General features: G+C 36.5%; 1 protein-coding gene across 3 annotated transcripts in view; it reads right to left on the minus strand.

Moving 5' to 3' along the window:
• Window positions 1-25,055, minus strand: part of ROCK2 (Rho associated coiled-coil containing protein kinase 2) — a 97,417-nt gene that overhangs the window by 19,725 nt on the left and 52,637 nt on the right. Inside the window, exons 4-18 of one of the 3 annotated variants that reach the window (XM_027892823.1) lie at window positions 20,898-21,035; window positions 18,089-18,349; window positions 12,983-13,127; window positions 10,439-10,577; window positions 8,634-8,725; window positions 7,689-7,848; window positions 7,034-7,097; window positions 6,864-6,875; window positions 3,443-3,522; window positions 3,043-3,091; window positions 2,199-2,334; window positions 1,980-2,071; window positions 1,481-1,727; window positions 1,057-1,163; window positions 285-444 (exon numbers count right to left, since the gene is read on the minus strand). In XM_027892823.1, coding sequence (XP_027748624.1) covers window positions 285-444; window positions 1,057-1,163; window positions 1,481-1,727; window positions 1,980-2,071; window positions 2,199-2,334; window positions 3,043-3,091; window positions 3,443-3,522; window positions 6,864-6,875; window positions 7,034-7,097; window positions 7,689-7,848; window positions 8,634-8,725; window positions 10,439-10,577; window positions 12,983-13,127; window positions 18,089-18,349; window positions 20,898-21,035 — 1,882 coding nt within the window. Of the gene's footprint in view, window positions 1-284; window positions 445-1,056; window positions 1,164-1,480; window positions 1,728-1,979; window positions 2,072-2,198; window positions 2,335-3,042; window positions 3,092-3,442; window positions 3,523-3,815; window positions 3,879-6,863; window positions 6,876-7,033; window positions 7,098-7,688; window positions 7,849-8,633; window positions 8,726-10,438; window positions 10,578-12,982; window positions 13,128-18,088; window positions 18,350-20,897; window positions 21,036-25,055 lie in introns of all 3 variants that reach the window. The other 2 variants (XM_027892825.1, XM_027892824.1) reach the window with 2 other exon arrangements.

A 25,055-nucleotide genomic window follows, 5' to 3' on the forward strand; every position in this document is an offset into this window, starting at 1 on the left:
ACACTGAATCATTTTTGCTTCTTTTGAAGACCTGCACGTTCAAAATTTTTGAGAATGCTCTGCAATTGAAAGGAGACGCTCTATAGGTAGCTTTTTAATTAGCTACAATAAACACAGGCCACTTAATTGACAAGTTAAGAGCCATCTCCTGGAATTTTTTGGTAACTATCCCTCTCTTCAAGATACTTCAGATGTCTTGAGATGCACCAGAATATGCACAGTGAAAGCTTACATTATTGACTTTGTATAATTCACACATAAATCCAACTGTGTCAAATACCTACCTTTCATGGCTTCCGATTTTGCTTCTTCTATAGATTCATAGATCTTGTTTTTGTCTGCTAATCGTGCTTTTGTGGCTTTATGTTCAGCTTCTTCTTGTTCAAGGTTCTGCTGCATAACTTTAAATTTATATGTCATATCTATTTCCATGTTGCTCTTTTCCTGTTTAAAAAAAATAATATTGAAATAAAACATAAAATACATTAGGTTAGAGGCAAAATTTTGGATGACAATAACATGCTGCTTGGAAAGATGCAAAGAGTAGAAGAGAGAGCTCAGACTGAGAACTCATTTCTAAAATGTTTCTTTGTGGATGGCAAAGTGCTCTAATATGTACAACATCATCTCCAGGTGCAAACAATTACAGAATTACTGCCTTAACAACGCCCTGTAATAGGAGTGGCTCAAAGGTTAGGGTTATTGAAGAAGTTTTTCAAGAATTTTGTTTCAATGAGAAATGTGTTCAATATTAGCAGAAGTTCTTTTATTTTTGGCAATAAGGAGAATTTAAAAAAACCCAATGCATGAAATGAAATGTTACTACTGCACTGTTAAGCTACACATCGGAGCACATTATTATGTACTTTATAAGTATAATGTCTTACAATTGTATGGGAAATTATGTCTTTTTTCCTCCCACTTTTCAAATTGCAAAAACAATTAAAAAAAATAAATCCTGAAAACAAGGTTTACTAAACATCTCAAATAATAAAAGTACAAATTCAAAAATTCTGTAAGAATGTAACACCAACATCCACTTAGAATTGCTGTTACCTTTTCTAAATCTGTGAGCTTTTCCTGCAATTGTCTCTTCTCCATTTCCAATTTGGCTAATGCACTCTTTCCATTCTTCACTTCTTCTTCAAGGCTAGAGATTCGACCTAAAAATAACCAAAACATCAATGAGACTGGGCAGTGTGTGAAAACAAGACTGTACTTTATCTATTTAGAGATAACATTTTTCAAATGTTACAGCTTCTAATTCTTACTATTAAGAATATCTCCCTTTGGGGTGACTTTAAAAGTTATCAGTAGTTTTTTATAAATGTTATCACACATTTTCTCTTAAATGTTTCAAAATTGCATAACATTTTATAAAACAGCACATTCTGTCTGAGGCTCAAATAACACCATCCAAAAGCAATTTTTATTTCAGAAACAAGAAGCAATCTTAATGCCAGAATATTTGCAGGAATACCTTGTAAATCACTGATAATCTCTGATCCATGACTTCGATCTCTCCTTTCCGATTCTAGAGCTGACTGAAGATTGAGATACTCCTTCTCCAATTTGAGTTTTGCATTCTCTAGCAGGCAGTTCTTATCTTGTAGTTCTCTATTATTAGTTTCCAGCTGCTGGATTTGCTTTGTGCTTTCTGTCTGGTTCTTCCTTAACCTGGCTGCAGTATCAGACTCTGACCGCAGCAAAGAATTGGCTTCATCCAACTAAGATTGATAAATACATACTTCAGAAACAATTAAAATATAAAAACTACTATTTCTGCTACAGCACACTAGGTTTTAGGCATTAAAGAAGTAAAAAGGAGTATACTTTAAGATTACTTTTGAACACCAAAACATGATTAAAAAAAACCAGCTTAAAAACCCAACTACAGATTTCAAATCCCTCCACTACTCCCAAAATCTGTACTTTGAACAGCTATTATTTTAAAATACACATATATAAAGTTGGCATACCTGTCTTTGTAGTTGATTGATTTTCTCATTGGATATTTGAGAGTTCTGATTCCTCTTTTTTAAATCTTCAAGCTGGTCTTTCAAACTGTTAACTATAAAAAAAAAATTCAACATGTTAATCACTGTCATGAAAACACTTCAACTGGAACTATAATTCTTTTATTTAAACTTTTAAAACCCCACATCAAAATGGAACCCTTCAAGCACGGTTCAACATACCCTCATTTTCCAAATTGCGTTTCTTATCTGCTTCATGTTCTGCTTTTCTCTGGTATTCTGTATTCTTATGCTGAAGAAGAGCCTTCTCTCTCTCTAACTGCCTGACTGCAGACTCTACATTCTTCCTTGAAGTTATCTGGATATATTTAAAAAAATACACCACTAATTACATACACAAGAGTGGTATTCTTAGATGACAAAAACACAGCTCACACGCTCAGTTTAGCCTGTAATGGAGAAAGCCAGTTTATTTGCCTGCTGCAAACACAGCATATCAGAACACGTGGTCAAATCTGGCCCAGGATGATTATGGCCAGGAGCTCTGCTATTTAAATACTGTTTGATCATTTGGATTTGACAAACCTGGTAGACCTGCCTGAGCAGTCAGTCTGGGAGCAGAGAAACACATGTGTAATGTAAGGCACCTGGATGAGCAATACATTAAGCTGTACACATCTACATTCAAGTTTGTAGAAGCACTAAAGTGCAAAGTTGGGTAAGAAATAGGGTCCTTTTACTAACATTGAACAATGCAAAGCATGGCGTTCCTCCTCTAGAAACACTATTCTCACACCTTCAATTTTTAAAATCTATACGGGATATTTATATCATGCTGTTCTCCAGCTTAAAAACACAGTAAAAAAACAAATTATCAAAGACGTGTCATTACAGTACAGAAATCATAATGAAAATACTTTAGCAGTGACAGCAATTTCATGCTTGTGAATACTAAGAAATCAACTGGTGTTACTTGCTAGAAATACACAGCTACTCAAAAGCAATTTGCTGAAGGAAAAAGCCACACACAAATGTTAATTTCAGTAAGAAGTATCTATGGACTTACCTCTTCATCAAGCTCTTTCAGTATCTTCTCTAAACGAGTACTTGTAGACCTAAACAAATATGAAAAATACTTTTAAACCCTGCCGATAATACAGAAATTAGAGTATTTGGATGTGTCTCATTAATTAGATATTCTATTTCCAGCAATAACATGAAACCTCAGGGATGGGTGAAATCATTCAAATAACAGCAAGATTCTTCTAGAGAGGTAAGGCAAAAAAACCCAACAAAACCACTCCAGTAGTCACAGGAGCAGCAAGAATAGGCCAGCAAGTTACAGTGAAGTCTGCTCACAGGGTTGGAAACCCTCAAAGTGAATTAAAATGCTTTCAAGTACCCAAAAACAGAAGGTCTAATAAAACTACCCTATAAACATACCAAACATGTCAAAACAGTCTCACCTGTACTTCTGTTCTAGTTCATCTTTGGCTTGCAATTCATTACTGAGCTGTTCTTCTAGCTTGCTTAGTTTTTTCTGAAACTGTGTAAAATATCAAAAAAGCATGGCCCGCACATAAACATGTTATCACATAAAACAAATGTAATTCAATTAAATAACAAAATAAGGGAAAGCGAGGAAAATTAATTCAATCTTCCACTATATTATTTTAAAAACATCACTAGAAGGTTACATCTTTACAAGGCATTAATTCAGATGATTTTAAAGATACAGATCCATGGCTACAAAATTTGCTGCATTAAATCAAACCATCTCAGAATTATGTACCACAGATTGTGAGTCATAAAATTTATATGGGGAAAGAATATTGTTACCGGCCCTTTGCTGTTCTCTGTAGCCAGAGACTGTCCACTGCAGATTGTTTTGGATAGCCTTTTCTAAATGAAATGAAAAAATAAGAAGGGGGGGCACATGGACAATATTCAGATGACTAAACACGTCACTGAAGAGAACTTCTTACCTGAAGAGAATTTCTTAGTCTTACTCCTTTGGAATTTAATGAACACCTTTCAGGTTTGGAAATGCTTTGTTTTCTCAGAATCAACTGAGTTGGAAAAGACCTTTAAGATCACTGAGTACAACCTATGACCTAACACCACCTTGTCAACCAGACCATGGCACTAAGTGCCACATCCAGTCTTTCCTAAATACCTCCAGGGACAGTGACTCCAACACTTCCCTGGGCAGCCCATTGCAATGCCTACTCACTCCTTCTGTGAAAAAACTCCCCCTAATGTCTAACCTAAACCTCCTCTGGAGCAGCTTAAGACTGTGTTCTCTTGTCCTATTGCTGGTTGCCTGAGAGAAGAGGCCAATCCCCATCTGGCTACAACCTCCTTTCAGGTAGTTGTAGAGAGTGATGAGGTCTCCCCTGAGCTCAATGACCCCAAGCTCCCTCAGCAGCTTCTCATAGGACTTGTGCTCCAGACCCTTCACCAGCCTTGTTGCTCTTCTCTGGACCCGCTCCAGCACCTCAATGTCCTTCCTGAACTGAGGGGCCCAGAACTGAACACAGCACTCCAGGTGTGGCCTCACCAGTGCTGAGTACAGAGGAAGAATCACTTCCCTGGTCCTGCTGCCACTCTCTTCCTGATACAGCCCAGGATGCCATCGGCCTTCTTGGCATACTATGGGCTCACGTTCACCCATTGCCAACCAGCACCCCAAGATCCCTTTCTGCCCAGCAACACTTCAGCCACTCTCTCCCGAGCCTGTAGCGCTCCATGGGGTTGTTGTGGCCAAAGTGCAGGATCTAGCCCTTGACACTTGGTGAACCCCATACCATTGGATTCAGCCCTTCTATCCACCCTGTCCATGTCCCTCTGCAGAGCTCTTCTACTCTCCAGCAGATCAACCCTCCTCTCCAACTTGGTGTCATCTGCATATCTGGCTAAGGGTAGACTCGATCCCTTCATCCAGATCATCACTAAAGATATTAAAAAGGACTGATCCCTGGTGGACACCACTGGTGACTGGCTGTGAACTGCATGCAGCCCCGTTCACCAGCACTCTCTGGGCCCGGCCCTCCAGCCAGTTCCTGACCCAGCACAGAGTGCCCCTGTCCAAGCCATGGGCTGCCAGCTTTTCCAGGAGTGTGCTGTGGGAGACGGTGTCAAAGGCTTTGCTGAAGTCCAGATAGACACATGCACAGCCTTCCCCTAATCCACCAGGCAGATCACCTGGTCATAAAAAGGAGATCAGGTTGGTCAGGTAGGACCTGCCCCTACTAAACCCATGCGGGCTGGGTCTGATCCCTGAGCCATCCTGTAAGTCATGTGTGATCCCACTCAAGATGATTGCTCCATAACCTTGCTGGGCACCGAGCCCAGGCTGACAGGCCTGCAGTTTCCCAGATCCTCCTTCTGGGCCCTTCTTATGGATGGGCATCACACTGGCCAACTTTCAGTTATCTGGAACTTCGCCAGTGAGCCAGGACTGTTGATAAATGATGGAGAGAAGTTTGGCGAGCTCTTCTACCAGCTCCCTCATCACCGTAGGATGGATCCCATCTGGTCCAATAGACCTGGGAGGATCCAAGTGGCTCAGCAGGTCACTAACTGCTTCCTCTTGGATTAAAGGGAGACTATCTGGCTCCTTGTCCCTGTCTACCTGCTCAGGAGGCCAGCTGTCCTAAGGACAGCTGTTGAAAACTGAGGCAAAGAAGGTGTTAAGTACCTCAGCCTTTTCCTCATCCTTGGTAACTGTGTTCTCCCCCATGCCCACTAAAGAATGTAGGTTTTCTTTGTCCCTCCTTTTGCTATTATTGTATTTATAGCAATACTTTTTATTGTACTTACTTTAATTTTGCTTACTAAAATATTTTAAAAAAAAGTGAATCCAGTACCCAAATATTCATGAAATAAATTATAAATAATATTTTTTTAATTCATCTCATGACTTCAGGCTTTCAAATGCATTCATTTTCCTCCCTTCCCTCTCTTCCTCTACCCTCCAAACATGAAGTGTAAAAATGTGGTTTTCTAAAACATTTTATAATTGTTACAATTAGAAAATTCCCAGAAAAGGGACACTGAAAAAGACATTAAAACTGGAGATTCATTGCTTGAGAAAATACAAATAAAAAAGTTGTCAGAAGTCAAATGCAAAATGTTACCATCTGCATTTACTATCACAACATAAAGCAAATATCACGAATGTGACAATATGTATTTTGAACAGCAGTACCATTTCTTTTTAAAAGGGAAACTCTAAAACTATTCACCTATTCAGCAGCGACAGGAAGGAAGTGGAGTGTAATGAACATTTGCATTTAAATTTAGCTGATCAATACATAATGCATTTCCTTTACTTATTTTTTAAACTTTAAAAAGGAACTGCAAGTTTTAATAAATGTTAACAATATACTATCTACACTTGAATAATACAAATGTTTAAGAAACGTAATGAAATAAGTACATGAAAATTCCATAACATTTTCCTGTCATATGCAAATTTAAATTCAATTGTCATCTTCAAAAGCTAGATAAAACATGCTCCATACACTCCAACTGGAGTATGATTTAAATATTCCTTTATCACTGCAGGTGACAATTTATTTTTCCAAACTCTGAATAAATCAGTCATGAATCACTCAGGTAAGTGTGGAATCCTCCCAAGAGTGATGCTGTCTGTAGCTATCAGAGCTTTATGCAATGGATTTCCAAACAAATTCTAGACGCCAAAAGAAGTTGAGAAAAATCTGTATTCATTGCTTTGTAAACTACAGAACCTTAACACTTGAGTACAACTGTTTCAAAATACAACTGGTTTAACAATTTGGTGAATAAACATTTAAGTTCACATCCACATAAAATTATGTAGGAATTTTTTTATTCCTTTCATAATTCAAATTACATACTTACCTCCTTGCTGTCCTGTAAATAGAAAATATCATTTTTATTCAGGATCACTAAAAGATAAAAAGCCCCCCACAAAATTTCTTGAAAACTTATTTTAGGCTTTGTCTTTTCTTAACAGACTTAACAAAAATTAGTTAAGCATACCATTAATACTGAAGAAAAAAGGCACTAACCTCATTTTTACTAGATTGCACAGATTCATTTTCTCTGCAAGACTGAGAGGAGTCACTTAGCAACCTGTCAAAAACAAAAACAAATCCCTCCAGCTCTTATTCAAGTTTTCAACAACTCTGGCAATCTTGGCATTTTAATCAATTCTCTCAAGTCTTAATTTGTCCTGTGCTCCTCTCAGAATGCAGCTTGTTTTATTTCAGTCATAGTGTATCTTTGTGATCTGAATCTTTCCTTAACTAAAGTATAGCATGTTTCCAAATCCACAGCAGCTTATGATTTTTTTATTAATACAATTATTTCTTAATTATTCAAGTTTAATTCTAGAAAGTTATCTTGCATAAACTTTTTTCTAAAATAACTAACAAAAAGTCTTTTTAGAAGTAAATTATAAATCTATCAGTATTTTAACCCCAAACAATTTTTTTTTAAGATTTTGTATAATTCTGCGCATGTAAAAATACTGTGTCTAATCACAGTTATCAAAATAACCAAAATAGTAAGAAATTATTCTACTCAAACTTTGCATTTTGTATCTTCCCAACTGGACATAAATGAATATTATGTAAGGAATAAATTACATATCTAGAGTGAAAAGAGAATACAAGAAAAATGCAGAGGTATTTTTCTAAAAACGCATAATAAAGTATCACATACAAATTGTCTCTATAGTAGGTAAATCCTATGAAAGGCAGCTGGTTTCCCACGAAGGCTTTGGGGATTGGAAAGGTTTCCACGTCTCCCTTGTCGTCCTCAATATCATCAAAATTACTGCTATCTATATCACTGCTAAGCTCAGGAACAACAGGAGCAGCAGCTATAAAAAGGGGAGAAAAGATGAACTTCAAGATTCAGTCACTTGATACATACTGGTATCTCTATAATCTTAAAAGACTGTATTACACGCTGTCCTTAAATAACGTGTAGTTACGTATGTATTTACCAGATAGCAGATCTGAAATATTACTGTGTGCAATTTTTTCTAGAGCAATCTATTTTTGTATTAGTTGCTTCATGCATAGACTATGTAATATGCAAGACATATTTGCTCAGGTAATCACGTTTGAGAATAGAACTCTAATACAATCAGCATTTTAAGAAACCTTAGTAAGCATGTAACTTTAGAAGTTACGATCAAGCTCATGAGCTGAACTGACATACTTTGCTTTTTTTACCCAAAGCTATCATGTTTTCAACACCTTAAATGAAAAACAATAAAACTGACAAGACCACTGTCAAATTACTGTCTTAACTACCAGAAGACTAAAAAAATCCCTAATCAAAAGAAAAAAAAAACCCATAACACAAAACAACAAAAGAGAAACATGCATTCTTTTTAGTTAAAATTCTGAAACATCCAATTCCATTATTTAAAATGGAAATATCTACATTAAAAGCATGATAAAGATGAGGATAATCCCAGTAAGAAAAATGTGTATTTACTAACCCTTACTCATATGAGTTTCCATAACATAAATGATAAATATGAAAGGTTGAGCAAGATTCTTGAAAGACAGAAAATAATTATACAGTCTAAAGTTTTTTTCATTTCTACTATTGCAAATACCGAATGAAATAGAACTCATAAGTTAATTTACTCACTCTCTCGAATGTTGTCCCAGTTCCACTGATCGCTTTTGAAGAAAGGGTGATGCTTTATTTCTTCTACCCCATTTCTCCCAAGTCGTACATCCCTAAACATAGCAATTAAGCCAAAGTCACATTAGGGAAACTAGCTTCCTTTTTCTTTTTTTTTTTTGGTGTGGTTTGTTGTTATTTAAATTCTGACTTGGTCACAAGCAGCAATGAAACTTTCAGTAAAGACTGTCTGTGTTAACCACACTAATCGTCAGATAAAAAACAAAATTTAAAAACCACCAACCACTAATCTTTAGTTTCTTATATAAAACATACTCTAATTCTTAGCATGCACTTCCCTGCGACTGCTAAAATGTCCAGAATTTGGAGTCTGCCACGTGTGGAGTAAAGCAAGAAAGAGAGCACTGAGGCAAAAACTGCGAAAAACCTAAAAACACAAACAAAAACTCAACACCCTTGGGGGAAATAAAACTGCAGAAGTTCTGTGTCTGCCAAACCACATGACAAACCGTAAGACGCAAGTGAAGGAAGGTCTAACTTACTGCACAGAGCAGTTATTCAAAGCTAGACTAAAATAAATATTTTAAGAATTTCATCCTCTGCCCCACAGCTAACCCTGACACGTCTTTTGCTGATTGTAGCAGTGAAGTAAATCTTAAGAGCAACAAGAAACTTTTAGTTTGAACAGGAGAGTGTCTCTTGAAACCATGTACAAGAACAGGACATAAAAACAATGCATGGAAAAGAAGCAATAAATCACAGGGTCGATGCTCAGTCCTTCTTTAAGTGCTTCAGCAGTGATCACGCAGACAGAGAGCAAGCATCTGTTTCAAATAAATTGCTCAAGTACTGTGTTAAATATAAACAGGAAGACGGACACACGTAGTGGAAACACACCTCACCACATTTACATTATTAAATTCTACTCATATTTTCTCTCTACCCTTCAGCTACTAAGGGTGAAAAATGCTGTTAACTTAAGGCACATCCTTCCTGAGCAACTGTGATCTTGCTCAGTAGAACAAACAATCTCTCCTTGAATGCAAAACCCATTATAAGACCACTTGTTTTCCTAGTCCCTCATTCTATATGCTCTGCTCCAGCTGGGTTCAGGCAATAACATGTAAGCATAAGAAGGCATCATCGATCCAGAGTTAAATGTGGATGTACAGTGTTGTTCTTTTAAATCAAAGAAATCAAAGATGATCTGTGCTTTCTCAAACTAAAGAAAATGTAAGTGTTCAGGTCAAGAACAAGCTTACACATTCTATAAAGGGAAACTTCTACAGTCTATTTGTAGCCAAAACAATACCCTTGCAGGTTTGTTAGCTACACTTATCAATTAATGGAACAAAGCAAATACAAATGAAAAATTCAAACATTCCAAGAAACCTTAAGCAAACTCATAAATGCATGTTTACTTTCAGAGAAGTACTTGCTTTCATTTTTCATAAGTAACACCCACACAGACATTGAGCATAACAATTTGGTCCCTGCCTTGGAACTCACAAATTACTTTCAGCCTTACAGGTTTGTAACTGTATTACACACTGCAACTGGAAGGATTTGTCCAGCACTAACTGTGTTGTTAACAAGAGCTGTCAAAACTGCTCATAGAAATAAAATACAATACCTGGAAAAAACACCCCGAAAGAAAAACTAGAGAACAGAAAGTTTTGCAGAAGAGATGTGGACAGAGATTAGGAGAAGTAATGGAAGGAATTAATTTTTACAATCTACCATCCAAGATAAATACAACCAATACCATTCAAAATAAAAGAAAGTAACAGAACTATACATGCACTTACCTATCAGTTAAAAAGGCACAGATAAGGTTCTTCGCATGCTTAGAGATTTCCACGTCATCCGGGAAATGTAATGAGTTCTTATGATCCATAATTTTACTGTATGTTCCTACTAGTGAGTCTGCATAAAAAGGAGTATCGCCTGAAAATGAAATAGTAAATTGACTGCGATTTTGAGTCATGTAAGTTGAGTAAGAGAAAAGGTACAAAGAAAAGTCTGCAAGCAGTTTACCAAAAATAGTCTTTTATTTAAAAAAAAAAAAACCCAAAACAACAAAAAACCCAAAACCCACTAAAATTAGAATGCAAAAATAACGTGTAATACTAAAAGTATTTCTTCCTTAAAATGCCTGTATTAGAAACTACACCATTTTCTATCCTGCCTATCAATACCAAAATTTTGCCCGGTGAATTACACCTTTTGTTCTACCTGAAGACTCTCACTGTGTTTTCTACTTTACATGATGGCTGACACACACATAAATCCCCACCTTCAAACGCTTCATGGGCAAAATGGATCACCATTCACTAAAGATTTGCTAATGCACATTTGTTGGAAAGAATCCACTAAAGCTCTCTGAAGACCATTTCAGAGGCACGACAGGCCTACCCTGCCTAAGGCAAGTCAGCTCTGAGCAGGAGCCTTCCCAGTGTGTTACTGCACTGTTAAAGCCACATTAATAAATCTTGTTGACTGACAAATTACATTAGCTTCGGTGCCCATATTAACATGGCAGGTGGCTTTTAAAATCATAGACCTTTCCCACCCAGAGGTTTGCAGCACAGGCTCTAAAGATATCTGCAAAGAAAACAGAATTAAGAAAGGTAAAATTGGGACAAGTGAAAAGAATTGGAAGCGATAAAGGCAACTGACACTCAACTGACAGCATTCTGGACTTACAAATGGTTCAGGTCTGTAATCAAGAAGCTGCAACTTTTACAGAAATGCTTTCTCTCAATTAATCCATAGGTTTAACAGGGAAGGTGAACAACTGATTGCATGAGCTTGGCTCTTTTCTCCATCCTAGTGTGCTGCGTGCAGGCAAGGGATCACCTGGCAAGGCAGCCTTGCTGTTTGCAGCCTTCCAACAAGGAACCGAATATTTCAAAAGCCAGATACATGAAAAAATGTATAAACAGACCAATGGACAAAAAACATTTTGCTTTCAAAAGAATATAAATGCAACAATCCTAACTTGAGTCTCCTTCTGTCATTTTATGGCATAATAAGGAATTAGTACACACTAGCTTGAACTAAACTCTCAAACTCTTAGTAAATTAGGGTGCCCTATCAGTGCCCTGCAGGCGGGAATCACTGATACTTGCTGCCGCCTCCCTCTCTCCCAACCTTCCTCTTCTCCATTGTCTTCAGTCCCAGAAACAGCTTTGACTTTGGCCACATCCTAAAACTATCTAAAGTAACTGAACTATCATTAGGATTCATCCTGTGACCAACATTTTACCTTTCAGTCGAGGGCACAATAAAGTTTTAATTTTCATAATAAAATTACCATTATCATTAGTACTGTGGCTTTACTAACACCAGAACAATGGAACTTTCTGTGATTTCTCTGAAGTGTAAAGTTTTAGAAGACCACAGGCAGAATTTGATACGTGAGCATAGACAAAAATAGATGGAGAAATTAGGTAATATTTCTCTCCTAGATACAAAAGGAAAAAAAATGAGGCTCTGAGAAAAAATTCTGGACAGCTATGCCCAATATTTTAATAACTGAATGATTTTCTTTATTGCTAAAATTGTTCATGAGAGACTTATCATTATACGCCACTCTTTTTTAAAGCCAAAGTGTCTTAATTCTGAAAGACATAGAAATTGTAATAGTTTTTTATATTCAAATATCTTTCCTGGCTTGGGATACCAGAAGCATAAAATCTGCAATATTCCCAGAACATGATGATTTGGATTTTTAATAATTATATGTTCAATTCCATACTTCTATAATCAGTATTTTGCTACCAGACTATAAAACTGATCCTCACTATATATTAAGAGGCAGATGACTCATCTCCTTAACAGATTACATTCTATGTTGGTTGCCATAGCAGTCTGGTGTATTTTACGGGAAAATCCTGACTCAAGCATAGAAGAAAGAATCGAGCCATACTTCCACATTTTGACCTAACAGAAGACACTGACATGCTGTGGAAAAAAAGAAGAGGAGAAAAGAAAAGGACAGTCCTGCCCTTTCCACTCCTTTCTCACCCATGTGGCCCTGCAAACTCAGCACTGCTTGAGGTGGCACAAATGTTCACAAGTTGGTGAGGTAGCTGACCCCAGTTAAAACTATTCTAAGAATTAGTTTTAAGCTGAACCGAGTCAGGGAACTAATCACTGAGCACGCACGCAAACAGCTGTCGCAGTGTAAGAGTGACAGAGAGCAAAGAGAACGGGAATGAAGCCACAGCATCAGCCAAAAGTCAGACGCTGTTTGTGAGGTACTAACCAGCCCCTGAGCAGCAAAGTCCAGCTAAAGGCACAGTCAGGACTTAACGATAATCTCATTAACAGAAGGAATTACTACTTACCAACTAACATCTCAAAAAGGAACACCCCTACAGACCACCAGTCACATTCCCGTCCATAGTAACCATCACCCCCCTGCGACTTCAGAACTTCGGGCGAGATGTAGTCAGGGGTTCCCACGGCTGTGTCGCAGCGCACCATTCCTGTCTGTGACACAGAAGAACACAAACAGCTCAGTTCAAAATACTTCTGAGTCTTTAAACAATTTATCTATTAGGAGAGCAGAAAACCATACAAAATACAGCCTAAAATATCTGGTTTGAGAACTGTGTTTGAAAGACTACTTTTTTATTCAAGAAACATTATGGACTGAAATGACATTGCCTAGTAATGTGCTCACCCCTGCCTACTTCGTAGTGATTTCTCTTGACTACATCTTTCAAAAATTGACCAATTTTATTATTTTTACCATTGGTTTCAATATGAAGCTACATACCATATAGGACTGCTCCTTATCTCATTGAATTCAGGGACAAACTTTAGAATCATTTTGACAAGTTAGGAATTCTAGGCCCTACATAGCAGATACATAATAATTTTGTCCAATTCAGACAATAAATCAAGTTTTAAGTAAATTTTTACAGTTACACCTTGTTTTTTAATAAAGATGGGAAGAAAACTAAACCGAAAAGCTATTTTTAAAGAATAGGAAAGCTTTTTTTGATATTTTTTTAATTAACATATTACCACAGTTGTATTAATGGAATGATTCCTCATTCCCTTTGCTTCATGCTAAGAGACTAAAAATGCAGGGGCTAAGTGACGCAGGAGCATCAACCAGATCTGCCAGCATTCTGGTTCAGAGTTATAAGCCTTGTTTCCTTTAGTCAAATTCACTGCATTCACTCCTGAGAGACCAGATGGATGAATGAAATGAAATCCTGGAAGAAGCTAGAAGTACCAAAAATACACATCTTTTATTCTGTTTCTCAATCTGAAATCTTATCTCAGTCATCTTACAAAGTTCTTCATGCATTTTGCCATCAGCATGAAATTCAATGTGAATTAATTATGAATATTGATAGGGAATATTAGTAGCAATAACTAAAGCCAAAATACATATTTAAAGAAAGTAAGAGAAATATTTTGTTTTGGGAATTGTACTGATGTGTAAAACTCACACACCACATTATAATATTCCTTTTCATACATAATATGAACTGTTAAAAGCTTTTATTTCTGTACTAAACCAGAACACAGAGTCATGAACCAGCAGGCAAAAACTAAAGCAATGACTAAATATTGTAGAGACCTACTCCAAATGTCCTCCTGGCAAATACCTATCATCTTCTACAACCCTATGCTAAAGCTGAAACCTGAAGAAGTTTTAACTTCTCAGTTACAGAATGAAGAGCAGGTTAACTTTTGCTTTCTATACTATGGATGAGAGAGCACATAAGTTATTCATTCCTGGGATAAGAAAATTAACGCTTTTCAGAAGACTTAATGTATTCACTGGTCAAAAGAAAACATAGACAAACACATTTTAACAGTGGGGAATAAACTAAAGCCCAAAGGCTCCAAAAATCTAAAGTTAAGAGCATTCAAAAATGGATCTGGCAAATGGCAGGAACAACTATTTGAATATCCTGCTTGTAACAGCACTCTGTGCACTAACCTAAATGTCTTCTCTGAAGCTTAAGTCTCTCTTTGCTTTAAGCTCAGGAGGAATTGCTCTAGGGTTATGTAATTCTGTTCATCTAGTAAGACTGTGGCACCTTAATGAGGCCTTCAACACTGGCATGTGCCTGTCTCTTCCTTATCCACATGCAAAATTACAACAAGGAAAAGTCTGAATTTTTCCTCAGCCAACACTGGCTGAAGCCACTTGAATTCCACCCCCCCCAAGGTAAGGAGATTCTTTAAAAACAAAGTAAACAAAACAGTTCTGAAAGATTTCTCTGAAGACTGCAGCTTTAGTCACAGCCTCATCACCTTGACACCTAAGCACTTAAAAACACCCCATTTCCCATCCCTCTATAATTAATACACCAAAGCAAGGACACTTTTTAACATGTTACAGGTGTTGATATTTTATGAAGTCTTAAGCAAACAAAGCAAAGGCTGTGCCAAAACCAGCCAAACCCAAGTCTGGCTGGTATGTAGCAGCAAGGAAAGTTCTTTCCAGTGACATTATAGATGCTAAAGAACCCCATGTAATAGCACCTTAAGCTTTCAGATGAGATGCCAAAGAACTGAACAGTAAAACAAACAAATATTACTACAGTAAAAAGGGCCTTGCTTGCTAACACCAGTTTTCGATGGACTGTACCACTTTGAAGCACATGGAGTTGGTTGTACTTACTCCCCATAAAACTCTACCTTCTGTCTCAGGAACTAATCTAAAAATGCATTCACAGATCATAGAATAGTTTGGCTTGGAAGGGACCTTGAAAGATCATCTGACCCAACCTGCTGTGGGAAAAGTAGCCTATATAAGGTTATGTAGCACCTTGACCAACTGCATCACAAAAAACTCCAGCAATGGGGATTCTACCATCTCCCTGTGGAGGTTGGACCATTATCACCTCCATATACTATTTACTTCTAGATTTCTGTTCCTCTTATTTACACACTTGTTCTTTCAAAGAACTTGAGCATTGCTCTGTATGTATTTCTAAGTACTGGATATCTTTAATATTACCATCAGACTCGCTTCTGTGACCTCTGGCATCAAAGGCAAGTAAACAGGGATGTCCTCTCTGCACAAGACACGGCACCCTGGCAGTCCCTACATTCCGAAGAGACCTAAAGGATGCTCTTTTCTCTGGACAACTCATTACTCCCGTGTTTCAAATACTGAGCTTCTGTTTTATGCCTGAGCAGCCCACTTACTATAACAGTTCTCATACAAAGCTTCCTGTCGAGAGTCTCAGGCCAGTGTTTTACCCAAAACTTTCCTCATCACCTCAAAAGACCTTACCATATCTGAATACTTATAGGGAACCACAATTTCTACTGAACCTCTGAGGCCAACTCCATTCTTTATTCATTAATAGAAATACCTCATTGCAGATTTTAAAAAAGGCAACAAATTTAAAAAAAAACCCAAACCAACACCCAACACCACAAACTCCCAATCATCACAACTGAGTTAGATAAACAGAAGAGTTCCTTTGATGCTGGAAAAGATCACTAAAACACTTAGCAGCAACTCTTTCCACATAGTGATAAGGAGGAATTCTGCTGCAACTGTCAGGTTTGGCCTGGCAGACTTAAATGAACACTGAATTCAATTGCACAGCAAAGGTCAGAAGAAAAAAAAACTGTCTAACCGAATTGCAGCAGAATTTTCCTGGCCTATTGGCAGCATAAGGAAGATACTAATGTGCACAACTGCTAAAAGAAATCCAGATCCAAAAAAATAAAAAGGTATTGGGTAAGCTATATTTTCTAGAAATCAGACTGCCAACACCAATATTATATTTACACAGCTGGGATGTGTTCATGTTTTGTAAGAAGTAGCATGAGATTTGGAGACAATCCAGAACCTCTCAACTTCTAAAGCTTCCTGTAAAAAAAATTTTTGCCATTCCACTGAGCCTGAGAAACACGAAGAACTTAAAATGTAATCTTTTAAAAAATTAACTTCTTTAGGAGATTACTGGTCCATTGATGATGCCCAGTCTAAACTGGAGCTCACTGTAACTCTTTATGAGAAACATGCACGCATTTCTCGTATTTACAGTATCGTCATCCACATTTTAGTATTTCATTCTTTTAACAACAGCAGCGAAAAGGAAAATGGAAAAAAAGGCCTAGGTCCACCATTTCTGGGATCTCTAAAATAGCACAGAGAATCCTCCTTTCGTTGTAGATTTATATTATGAACTTTTTGCTGCTTTTTAATTGTCTCTTCAGATAACAACAGATTCCCCTAAGACCTATGGTCTATTGACTTGAAACAAAGATTAACTTTTTTAAGGACTGAATTAAGAGACCAAGTACTACTATTGATTTTTTTAATTGAAGTAAATGCTGTCCCCTAGAATACAGGCAAGTAAATCATCAAAGTGGAGGTGAACATCCTCTCTGCCTTTAGAGTAACAACACTTACTAAAATATCAGCAAAACTAATTAGACTGAATTTCAATACACAGCTGCAGTTGTACAATGAAGTTAATATACTGGCATGTGAAAAAAACCAACCAAACCAGAGACAGTACTTCTAGATACAGCTGAGAAGGCATTAATTTAATGATGCAAATGCAAATTAAGTAGGTTGCAGAGATTATATCAAGCACTGCCAAAACAATACAAAGAAAAATCTAAACCACTAAAGCAAGTAAGCTTAAAAGGATAACCCTTGCCAATATTAATACAGAAACCTTTCAAAGGCCAGGCAAATCACAACACCTATTCATACATGGGTTTTTTTTAGAATCTGTTAAAATTTTTCACAGGAAGAACATATTCTGTATTTTACCGACTAACACTGTTTTTCAGGGAAGATTTCAAGAATGCAAACTGCAAAGGTAGCTTTGTTTTTAACTCTCCTTTGACTAACAAAGTATTACATCCTGTTAAATAATATTCTTATGCAACCTCTGTATTTGACTGTACATGGCAAAATCAGGACAGTTAAAATGCACGACATATTGACAAATAGCTAACAAATTTTGATGAATCTATCACATGCCACTGCTGCCCTACTGCGACCTCATTTGAATGACCACTAGAGGATGCTATGGGAACAATTAGACACAGGAAAAAAAAACATAGGGACTGTATCTTGCCTGTAAAATAATTTCATTTACAGAAAAATGTCAGTCTGTGAACTGTTCCAAGGTTATTATTGTTGAAACTACGAGTTATCTCGTAAGCTTTTCAGACATTTGGCAAAAAAAATGAACTCAGAAATTCATAAACACACATGCTTTCAGAAATAACAAAAAGTAAGTTTACATCCTTCTTCTGTGTGACAGAACAGTTTATAACAGAAAAAATTACACTATTTAAAGTACTCATATTTAAAACTAGGAGACAAGAAACAGCTTTCTAACCAGGTAGACCAATTGATGAATATTATTTGGTGTATGATAATTAATAAGAAAATAACCTTTTAATTACAGTTTTATATATAATAAATTATTCAGTTGCATACTTACTTCATCCATTTTCATACAAGTGCCAAAATCTGCCAGCTTCAGATGCCCATGTTTATCTAGAAGCATATTGTCAGGCTTCACATCTCTGTGTATCAAGCCCATGGAGTGAATTGCATCAAGAGCAAGAACAACTTCGGCTGTGTAGAACTTGGCCCATTTCTCAGGCACATCGTAATTGCTCATAAGGTTTACAAGATCTCCACCTGGCATGTATTCCATTACCATGTACAAGTACTTGTCATCTTGAAAGGCACAAAATAGCTGCAACATTAATAAAAAAAAGAAAGGAAAAAAATGCAATTACTTTTCAGAGACATCTAGTAAAAAGAATAAAGCCCCTTATCTCGAAATTTTGTTAAACCTGAGAATATTAATTATGACAGTACCTTGAAATTTACTGAACTTCAAAATCCCTTTATATTCAATTTTAAGAAAGTGATAAAAGATTTCCTGATTATTTTAATAATAAAAGCTTATATATATATATATATCTCCATGTTTCTTGGATTAAAAAGTATCACTGAGTCAAAATGCAAATTATCAAATCTAAAAGAGTATCACATACTGATTTGAAAACACCTCAACAGTGAGCAGCAACTTTGACTATTTCTAAATTGTCTGTATTATAAACTCCTTAACTCTATACATGTTCACAAAGTCACTGATTTTGTCCCAAATCAACACATATTGAAATAAGAATGAAAACTAAAATGTTACTGAAGACAACTATAACACAATACAAAGAATATAACACAATACAAAGAAATTATCCTTAACAATAAAATACTGATCTGATATAGGTTGCAGTTAGTATGTTTTATACTGGCATGACAGTGAAAATAAATTGTCTCATTAAAATGTATTTCAGACCTAAAGTGCTGAAGTTTTAGAGATCTCACCCAGCGATCACCAGGTCTGAAAATAGCCCAAGCCATCAAAAGCATTACTATCAAATGTTAAGTGATTGGTGTGAAAAAGTCTCTGAAAGTCTCACTTTATTTCTCAGGGAATATTGCTCCTTTACCTTCAAATCTAAAATTATTCACATCTTTAAATTACACACACAAAATTTAAAGGAACTGAAAAATAGGATGTATGGAAAGGAGGAAGTGAAAGTAAGGGAATCTGTGGAGGATGAGGAACTATGTAAGGCAGGTATGTTATTACGGAGATTTGACTTTTAGATTAAAATTAATTGTATAATTAGCAACAGAGGAACTAGATTAGAAATATATATTTTAATACATATGTATTGCACTGTATTTGTTTTCACAAATGGTTAATACATGCATAATATAGGAAGATAATGCATTTGGTCAATAAAGTCTAAATTAAAATCCAAAATAATCTCTGTATTCTCACATGTAAATATATTAATATTACACAATAATAAATAACAGCACTATGCCTTTATACAGCACTTTCATTACTGCCCTCAAGGGATTTAATTAAAAAAAAAAAAAGAAATTAAAATTATCTAGGGCTCTAGTATCATTTATTTTTCACATTAAAAACAAGACACAGAGAAGCAGTGTGATCTGTCCCAGTTTCTAACTCAGAACAGGAACTACATTTTATTCAAACCAGCTCAACGTCCTATCCCACTGGACCACATTACCTAAATATATCACACTAATACACTTTACCAGAGAAGGCACAATTGCAACTACACTTTTGTTCATTTGCTATTTGCAAATACAGACATTTATATCCTGCTTGTGACACTTTGAAAATCCATGTCATGCATTTCTCGTTCCTTTCAACTGCATGTGAAAAATAAAAATAATTCCTGACAACTACTGTTACTAGAACAAAGAACTAAATAAAAAAATCATCTATTTGGTTAAGTATTTCTGCTGAATATGGGCAAGGGCACAGAACATGCTCAAAAAAACAAATCAAGTAAATAACAAACCTTGTAAAACGTTTTTTGCATGAAGTTATGAAGAATATATGGAGAGCTTCAGGCCAGTCTTATTAAATACACAGAAGCACAGCAATATACATGAGAGCACTTAAATGTATTAATTATTTAACAAAATTAAGTACTAACAGTTTCTCCAAGCACATGCTTTCACTACGCATTTTATTAACTGCTCTAATTCACCACTTACAACAAACGGCAATATTCAGTAGTGATTCCTCCCAAAGGCATAATTCACATTACAACATCATGATGATACAGGCCATGAGACAGCTGCGAGCAACGGTGCTCAAGACAACTGAAGAAGCCAACTCTCCATTACTTGGCTATTACTTCCAAGCTGAGATGCTGTAACTGGCCACCAAACAGAAGAGAGTTTAACAAACCACTGCTACAACCACCAGTCTTGCAGGATGTGCACACCAACTCTGGGTGCACACTCATCCATAGACCAAACTGCTGATGAAAAGACAGCAACTATTTAAATTACTCTTAATATTGACTGCCTGTGATCAACTGAATGTACCAGGGGGAAAGACTAGAAAAAAATAATTGACATTTGTTTCTACCTTTCTGTACAGATTTTTTCTTAGTTGGAAAGATAAATTCCCTATTATTCCAAATAATTACACTGATATTTCTAAAGTCTGTTTCATTCTGTTTTATGATGCATTTGGGGTGACTAAAATGTAAACTAATCTACTTTCTAACACAGCCAAATAATCAAAACTCAGTGAAACTGGTGTATGTATTTTTAAAGAGAAAACTGTGATTGGAGTTGAGATGTAAATTCAAAAACAGCTCAAGACTGGGAAATATTTATTATATCATCATTACTGTTGCTGTTGTTACTAGTATTATTTTACTCTTACATATCTTCCTTACCTGAACCACCCACGGACTGTTGGCGAAGGCCATGATATCTCTTTCTTCCCAGAAAAAGGCTGAATCTGATCTCTTGATCATTTCAAATTTACTAAGAAGCTTCATTGCATAAACTTTCTGTGTCATTTTATGGCGAACCTGTTGGTTGAGAAAAAAGAGAAACAACTTTTTTCAAACGCCTCATTAAAAACCTGAACACCAGCACAATATACTTCTGCTGCGTGCAAACTGCCTTCTGGGATGTGATGCCTCCAGGTCTTCATACATCCAATTTCCTACACAGTAAGGATTCGAGAACTTCCAAACTTGGAAAGAAAAGCTTAACAGCTGCTCAAAAAAATCCCCATAGCAGGGGTGGAACAAGAAGGATGCCAAGTGAAGGAAGATATGTCAGAGCCTGGACAAGGTCTGCAGCTACCACTGCAATCCAGCAGAGGAGCCACTGGGCCATGAGCAGGAGCTCTTGGGAGGTGCCTGTTTCTTTGAAGATGCAGGAACACAAGTATATGACAATTAAAAAAACCTCCAAAAAAGCCCAACCCAAAACTCTGAATGAGAAAAGTACCACCTTTCTTTAAAGGCCTAGACTGCTCTTAACATTTTCTGAGTGAAGGTGCCTACTTCAAATCACCCAGAACGCTACAAAGATAAAATGACCTGTTTACAGAAGAAAAAGAAAATATTCCCCCATCAGAAGTTCGATCATGCAAGGAGAAATAAAGTCCAATTCTGCTTTTATTTTCTTATTCTGAACACTATCTAGCCATTGAATTCATTCATGTTAGAAGTTCTACAAGCAGTCTGCTTCAGCCTCTGCCAATTTTTATTTTGCACCTGGTAAAGATTGCTCCTATTTCTTTCTTTTACTAAATATTTCTTAAATTCACCTTGAATGGTGCAAAATTAGTAACACAAACCTTACTAAAAAACTGGAATTAAAACTTCTATGAAAAAACATGAAAATATTTTTGAAAACTTCATCTGAATGCAAACATGAAACCAAATCCTTAAATTACACACTGCAGTCATTGCTCTGCTAATTAAACATGAGACTTATACTGCTTTATGAAACAACTACTAAAGGATCAGGTTTTTATCATTCTTGAGTGTTCCTTACAGAAATCAGTGTGAGAAGTATTCTGCTGTAAAATGTCTAAGTCAGCAGAAAAAACAAATTAACTGCACCTTAATGTTTTGCATATTTTCTTCCTGTTAAAATAAAAAATTCAGTGCACTAATTTCTGAAATCAATTTGTGAAATTTGTGAAATGCACCAGAAACAGAAGTTATGATTTTCTGGTGCATTTAAAACTCTCACATTTAGTAAAATAAAGCAGATCTCCCGACCTCTTAGTTTTGCACTAGTTTAATTATGCTACTTGAAAGAACAGAGGGTTTTTCTGAACAGCTGTAAATGTTTCAGGTCCACTATGTCTGCAGTGCAAAGCTTCAGAGAAGCACCTATTTGGTCTACAAATCTGGGAGTCTCCTGCTGCAGAGGAGCAGTAGAGATCAATATTGCTGAAAGAACAGAAGTATCAGTGAAGGGAGTAATCTTGGAAAGAGTGAGAACATGAACAGAAACAGGATTATTTAAGAACTTACTTTAAATTGGGGCTTTTTGCTTTCAAGATACAGGTGCAGAGTTTTTATTATTAGTATCTTGTATAGTTTAAAACTAATAAACAACCTTCTGTATAGTTAAACCAAAAAACCTCCAGCCTAACACCAGAACAGAAACAGTAAATCTACCTTCATTAACAACGCTATAAGCATATTTTAAGACATTAACAATTAGTCAGGTAGGGAGGGTGTCCTAAAAAAAGGATTTTGAAAATTAACTCCTTCCCATTTACTAATCCCACATGGGATTATTTATAAAGATTTGGTGGTACACCACAAACTATACTCCACAATGTAGAGCTCTTGTAATCCTGCCCAAAACCAGAAGAAACACAAAGACCAGAAACCACACAAAGATTCTGTTTAATTGAAGACGCGTTTTCTGTGAAAGTTCACGTAAAGCTCTGCAACGTATTTAGTAGTTTACAGTTCCTAAAATTGGTGTGCATTCTTGCATAGGTGTAGTTAGTGTAGATGCCTTTATTTAAAAGAACACCTGTCTCCCACTACTTTGGGAAAAAAATTGTCAAAAGTTAGCTGAGCCTGAAACAAGCTCACAAGCTCATGCAAGGGAGAGGCAAAGTAAACGGGTGGGGAGATCCAAAAGCACAGCCTGTGCACCTCTCTAAAGTAGTGCCAATAGGTTATTAGTTGGCTAAATTACTTCTTGAGAAAATTTCAAGATAGGTTCTTTCTCTGTACCAAAATCAAGGAACCAAAGCAATAACTGGTATGGCACACCCAGAGACCGAGTGTGTCTTGGCACACCTTGCAGGGGAACAGACCTACCGCTGATATTACTGGTTCTATCGCCACCACGGCCCCTGGAGACAGCCTTTTTAGCTGCTAGTCACTGTACTCTTCACCCAGAGCTATATTTGTACATACAGATATTGGCTCATACAGCAGATTATTCATGTATTAAACTGTCATGATGTTTCAATTTATTCCAACTGTTAAAAGGACCTGCCAAATTTAAACTGCAGCTCACCACAGTAACTCTCAAAATAGGTAGGAAAATCCCTTCATGCCATTAGCACTGAGTAACATGGCCTCGTTTAACTCATGAAAATGCATTAAGAAAAAAGAATTTCACTTTACTGTGCTTCAACAATCTAAGACTTTCAGTAAAGGAGAACACAGAAAATGCATCCATAATTTCTACATCATCCACACCAGAACACAATCTGTAGGCAAAGAAAACAACATATCCATTTGAAGTTATCAGACTGAATACGCAGCATTGGTGATGGTACTGTCTCCTTTGTGATTAAAAGAAAATGAAGATCCTACAGTAGAGTTTTGAAATGAACTCCAAGGCTTGAAGTAATCACAAGTAGAGCCATAACACATGACTACAGAGAGGGCACTGAAGCTCATATCCTGACAAATTTTCAGGTAATAAATAATGACTTTATCTGCTTTACTACAGAGTTGCACATCAGCATTGGATGTGGAACTAAACCTAATAAACAAAGCACTTAATGGAAAAAAGCAAACCAGCACCTGTTTACACAGGCCATGACAACTGCTGGTTTCCAACACTAAGAAATTACACAGTAAAGACTGACACCCAGACCACCCTTTAGCACCCAAACACAGCTTTGCTTTAGTTTTCTCTTCCAGTACATGACCAGGTCAGTCTGCTGTGTCACTGCAGCATTACAGTCCTTCATGGTTAGACCTGGGAGAAGGAAATGAGGATAAGTTTCAATTTCAAATCAAGAGGATTTTTCCTCAAGTGAAAATAAACAAGAGGTACTCAGGATGTGCTTTCATAAATTACTGTTTCTGCATAAACCACAAGTAACATATTAAACACCATAATTCAGTTTTTCTGTCTGCCCAAACACCAGTCACTTTTATTCACGGCACTGCATAAAAGAAGAAGTGGTCTGGCAGCTGGCAATTATTTTCTTAGCTTTCCCCATCACTACAGACCCAGCAAAACCAGAGACCAGAGCTCAAGTGTAGAGTTTAATACTTCTGGAGCTATAAGGAAATTGTTTTTCCACCAAATTCAGATGTTCAGACCAGAATCATATGATCTCTCTTTACTGGACTGAATTTTTTTAATTTTTTGGAGGGGAGAGGAAGGGAGAAAAGTGAGGCTTTTTGAATACTATCTAACCGTAAGACACAACAGTAGAGAATGTGTTTTCCTTTTTTGAAAGACTCTGGAAAGCTGATCATTCCACACCACTTCAACAAGAAAATGCTATAGTGTTGCAGAAGACACAGGGAAAATAAAATTAAATGGCAAAGGTCATAGCTGCCTATTTTATGCTGTAAATATTACAAGCCAAAAAATAAGCATACTAATATAATCATTAGAAACATATAATAAATATTTGTGCTACAAATACCTAAGCACAACAGCACACACTGATAACAAAACATTCATTAACTCACATAGTTAATCATGTTTTATTTATGGTTCTTTCTGCATTGAGTCCCCACTGAAGCAAATTTCTATTTTGATCACAGAAAGTATTGCAAAATATTTTGCTTACTGCAAATCCATCATCTGCAACA

This window comes from Empidonax traillii, unplaced genomic scaffold, assembly GCF_003031625.1.
Source record: "Empidonax traillii isolate 1590-97213 ecotype Southwest subspecies unplaced genomic scaffold, ASM303162v1 scaffold371:size713392, whole genome shotgun sequence".
Lineage (NCBI taxonomy): Eukaryota > Metazoa > Chordata > Aves > Passeriformes > Tyrannidae > Empidonax > Empidonax traillii.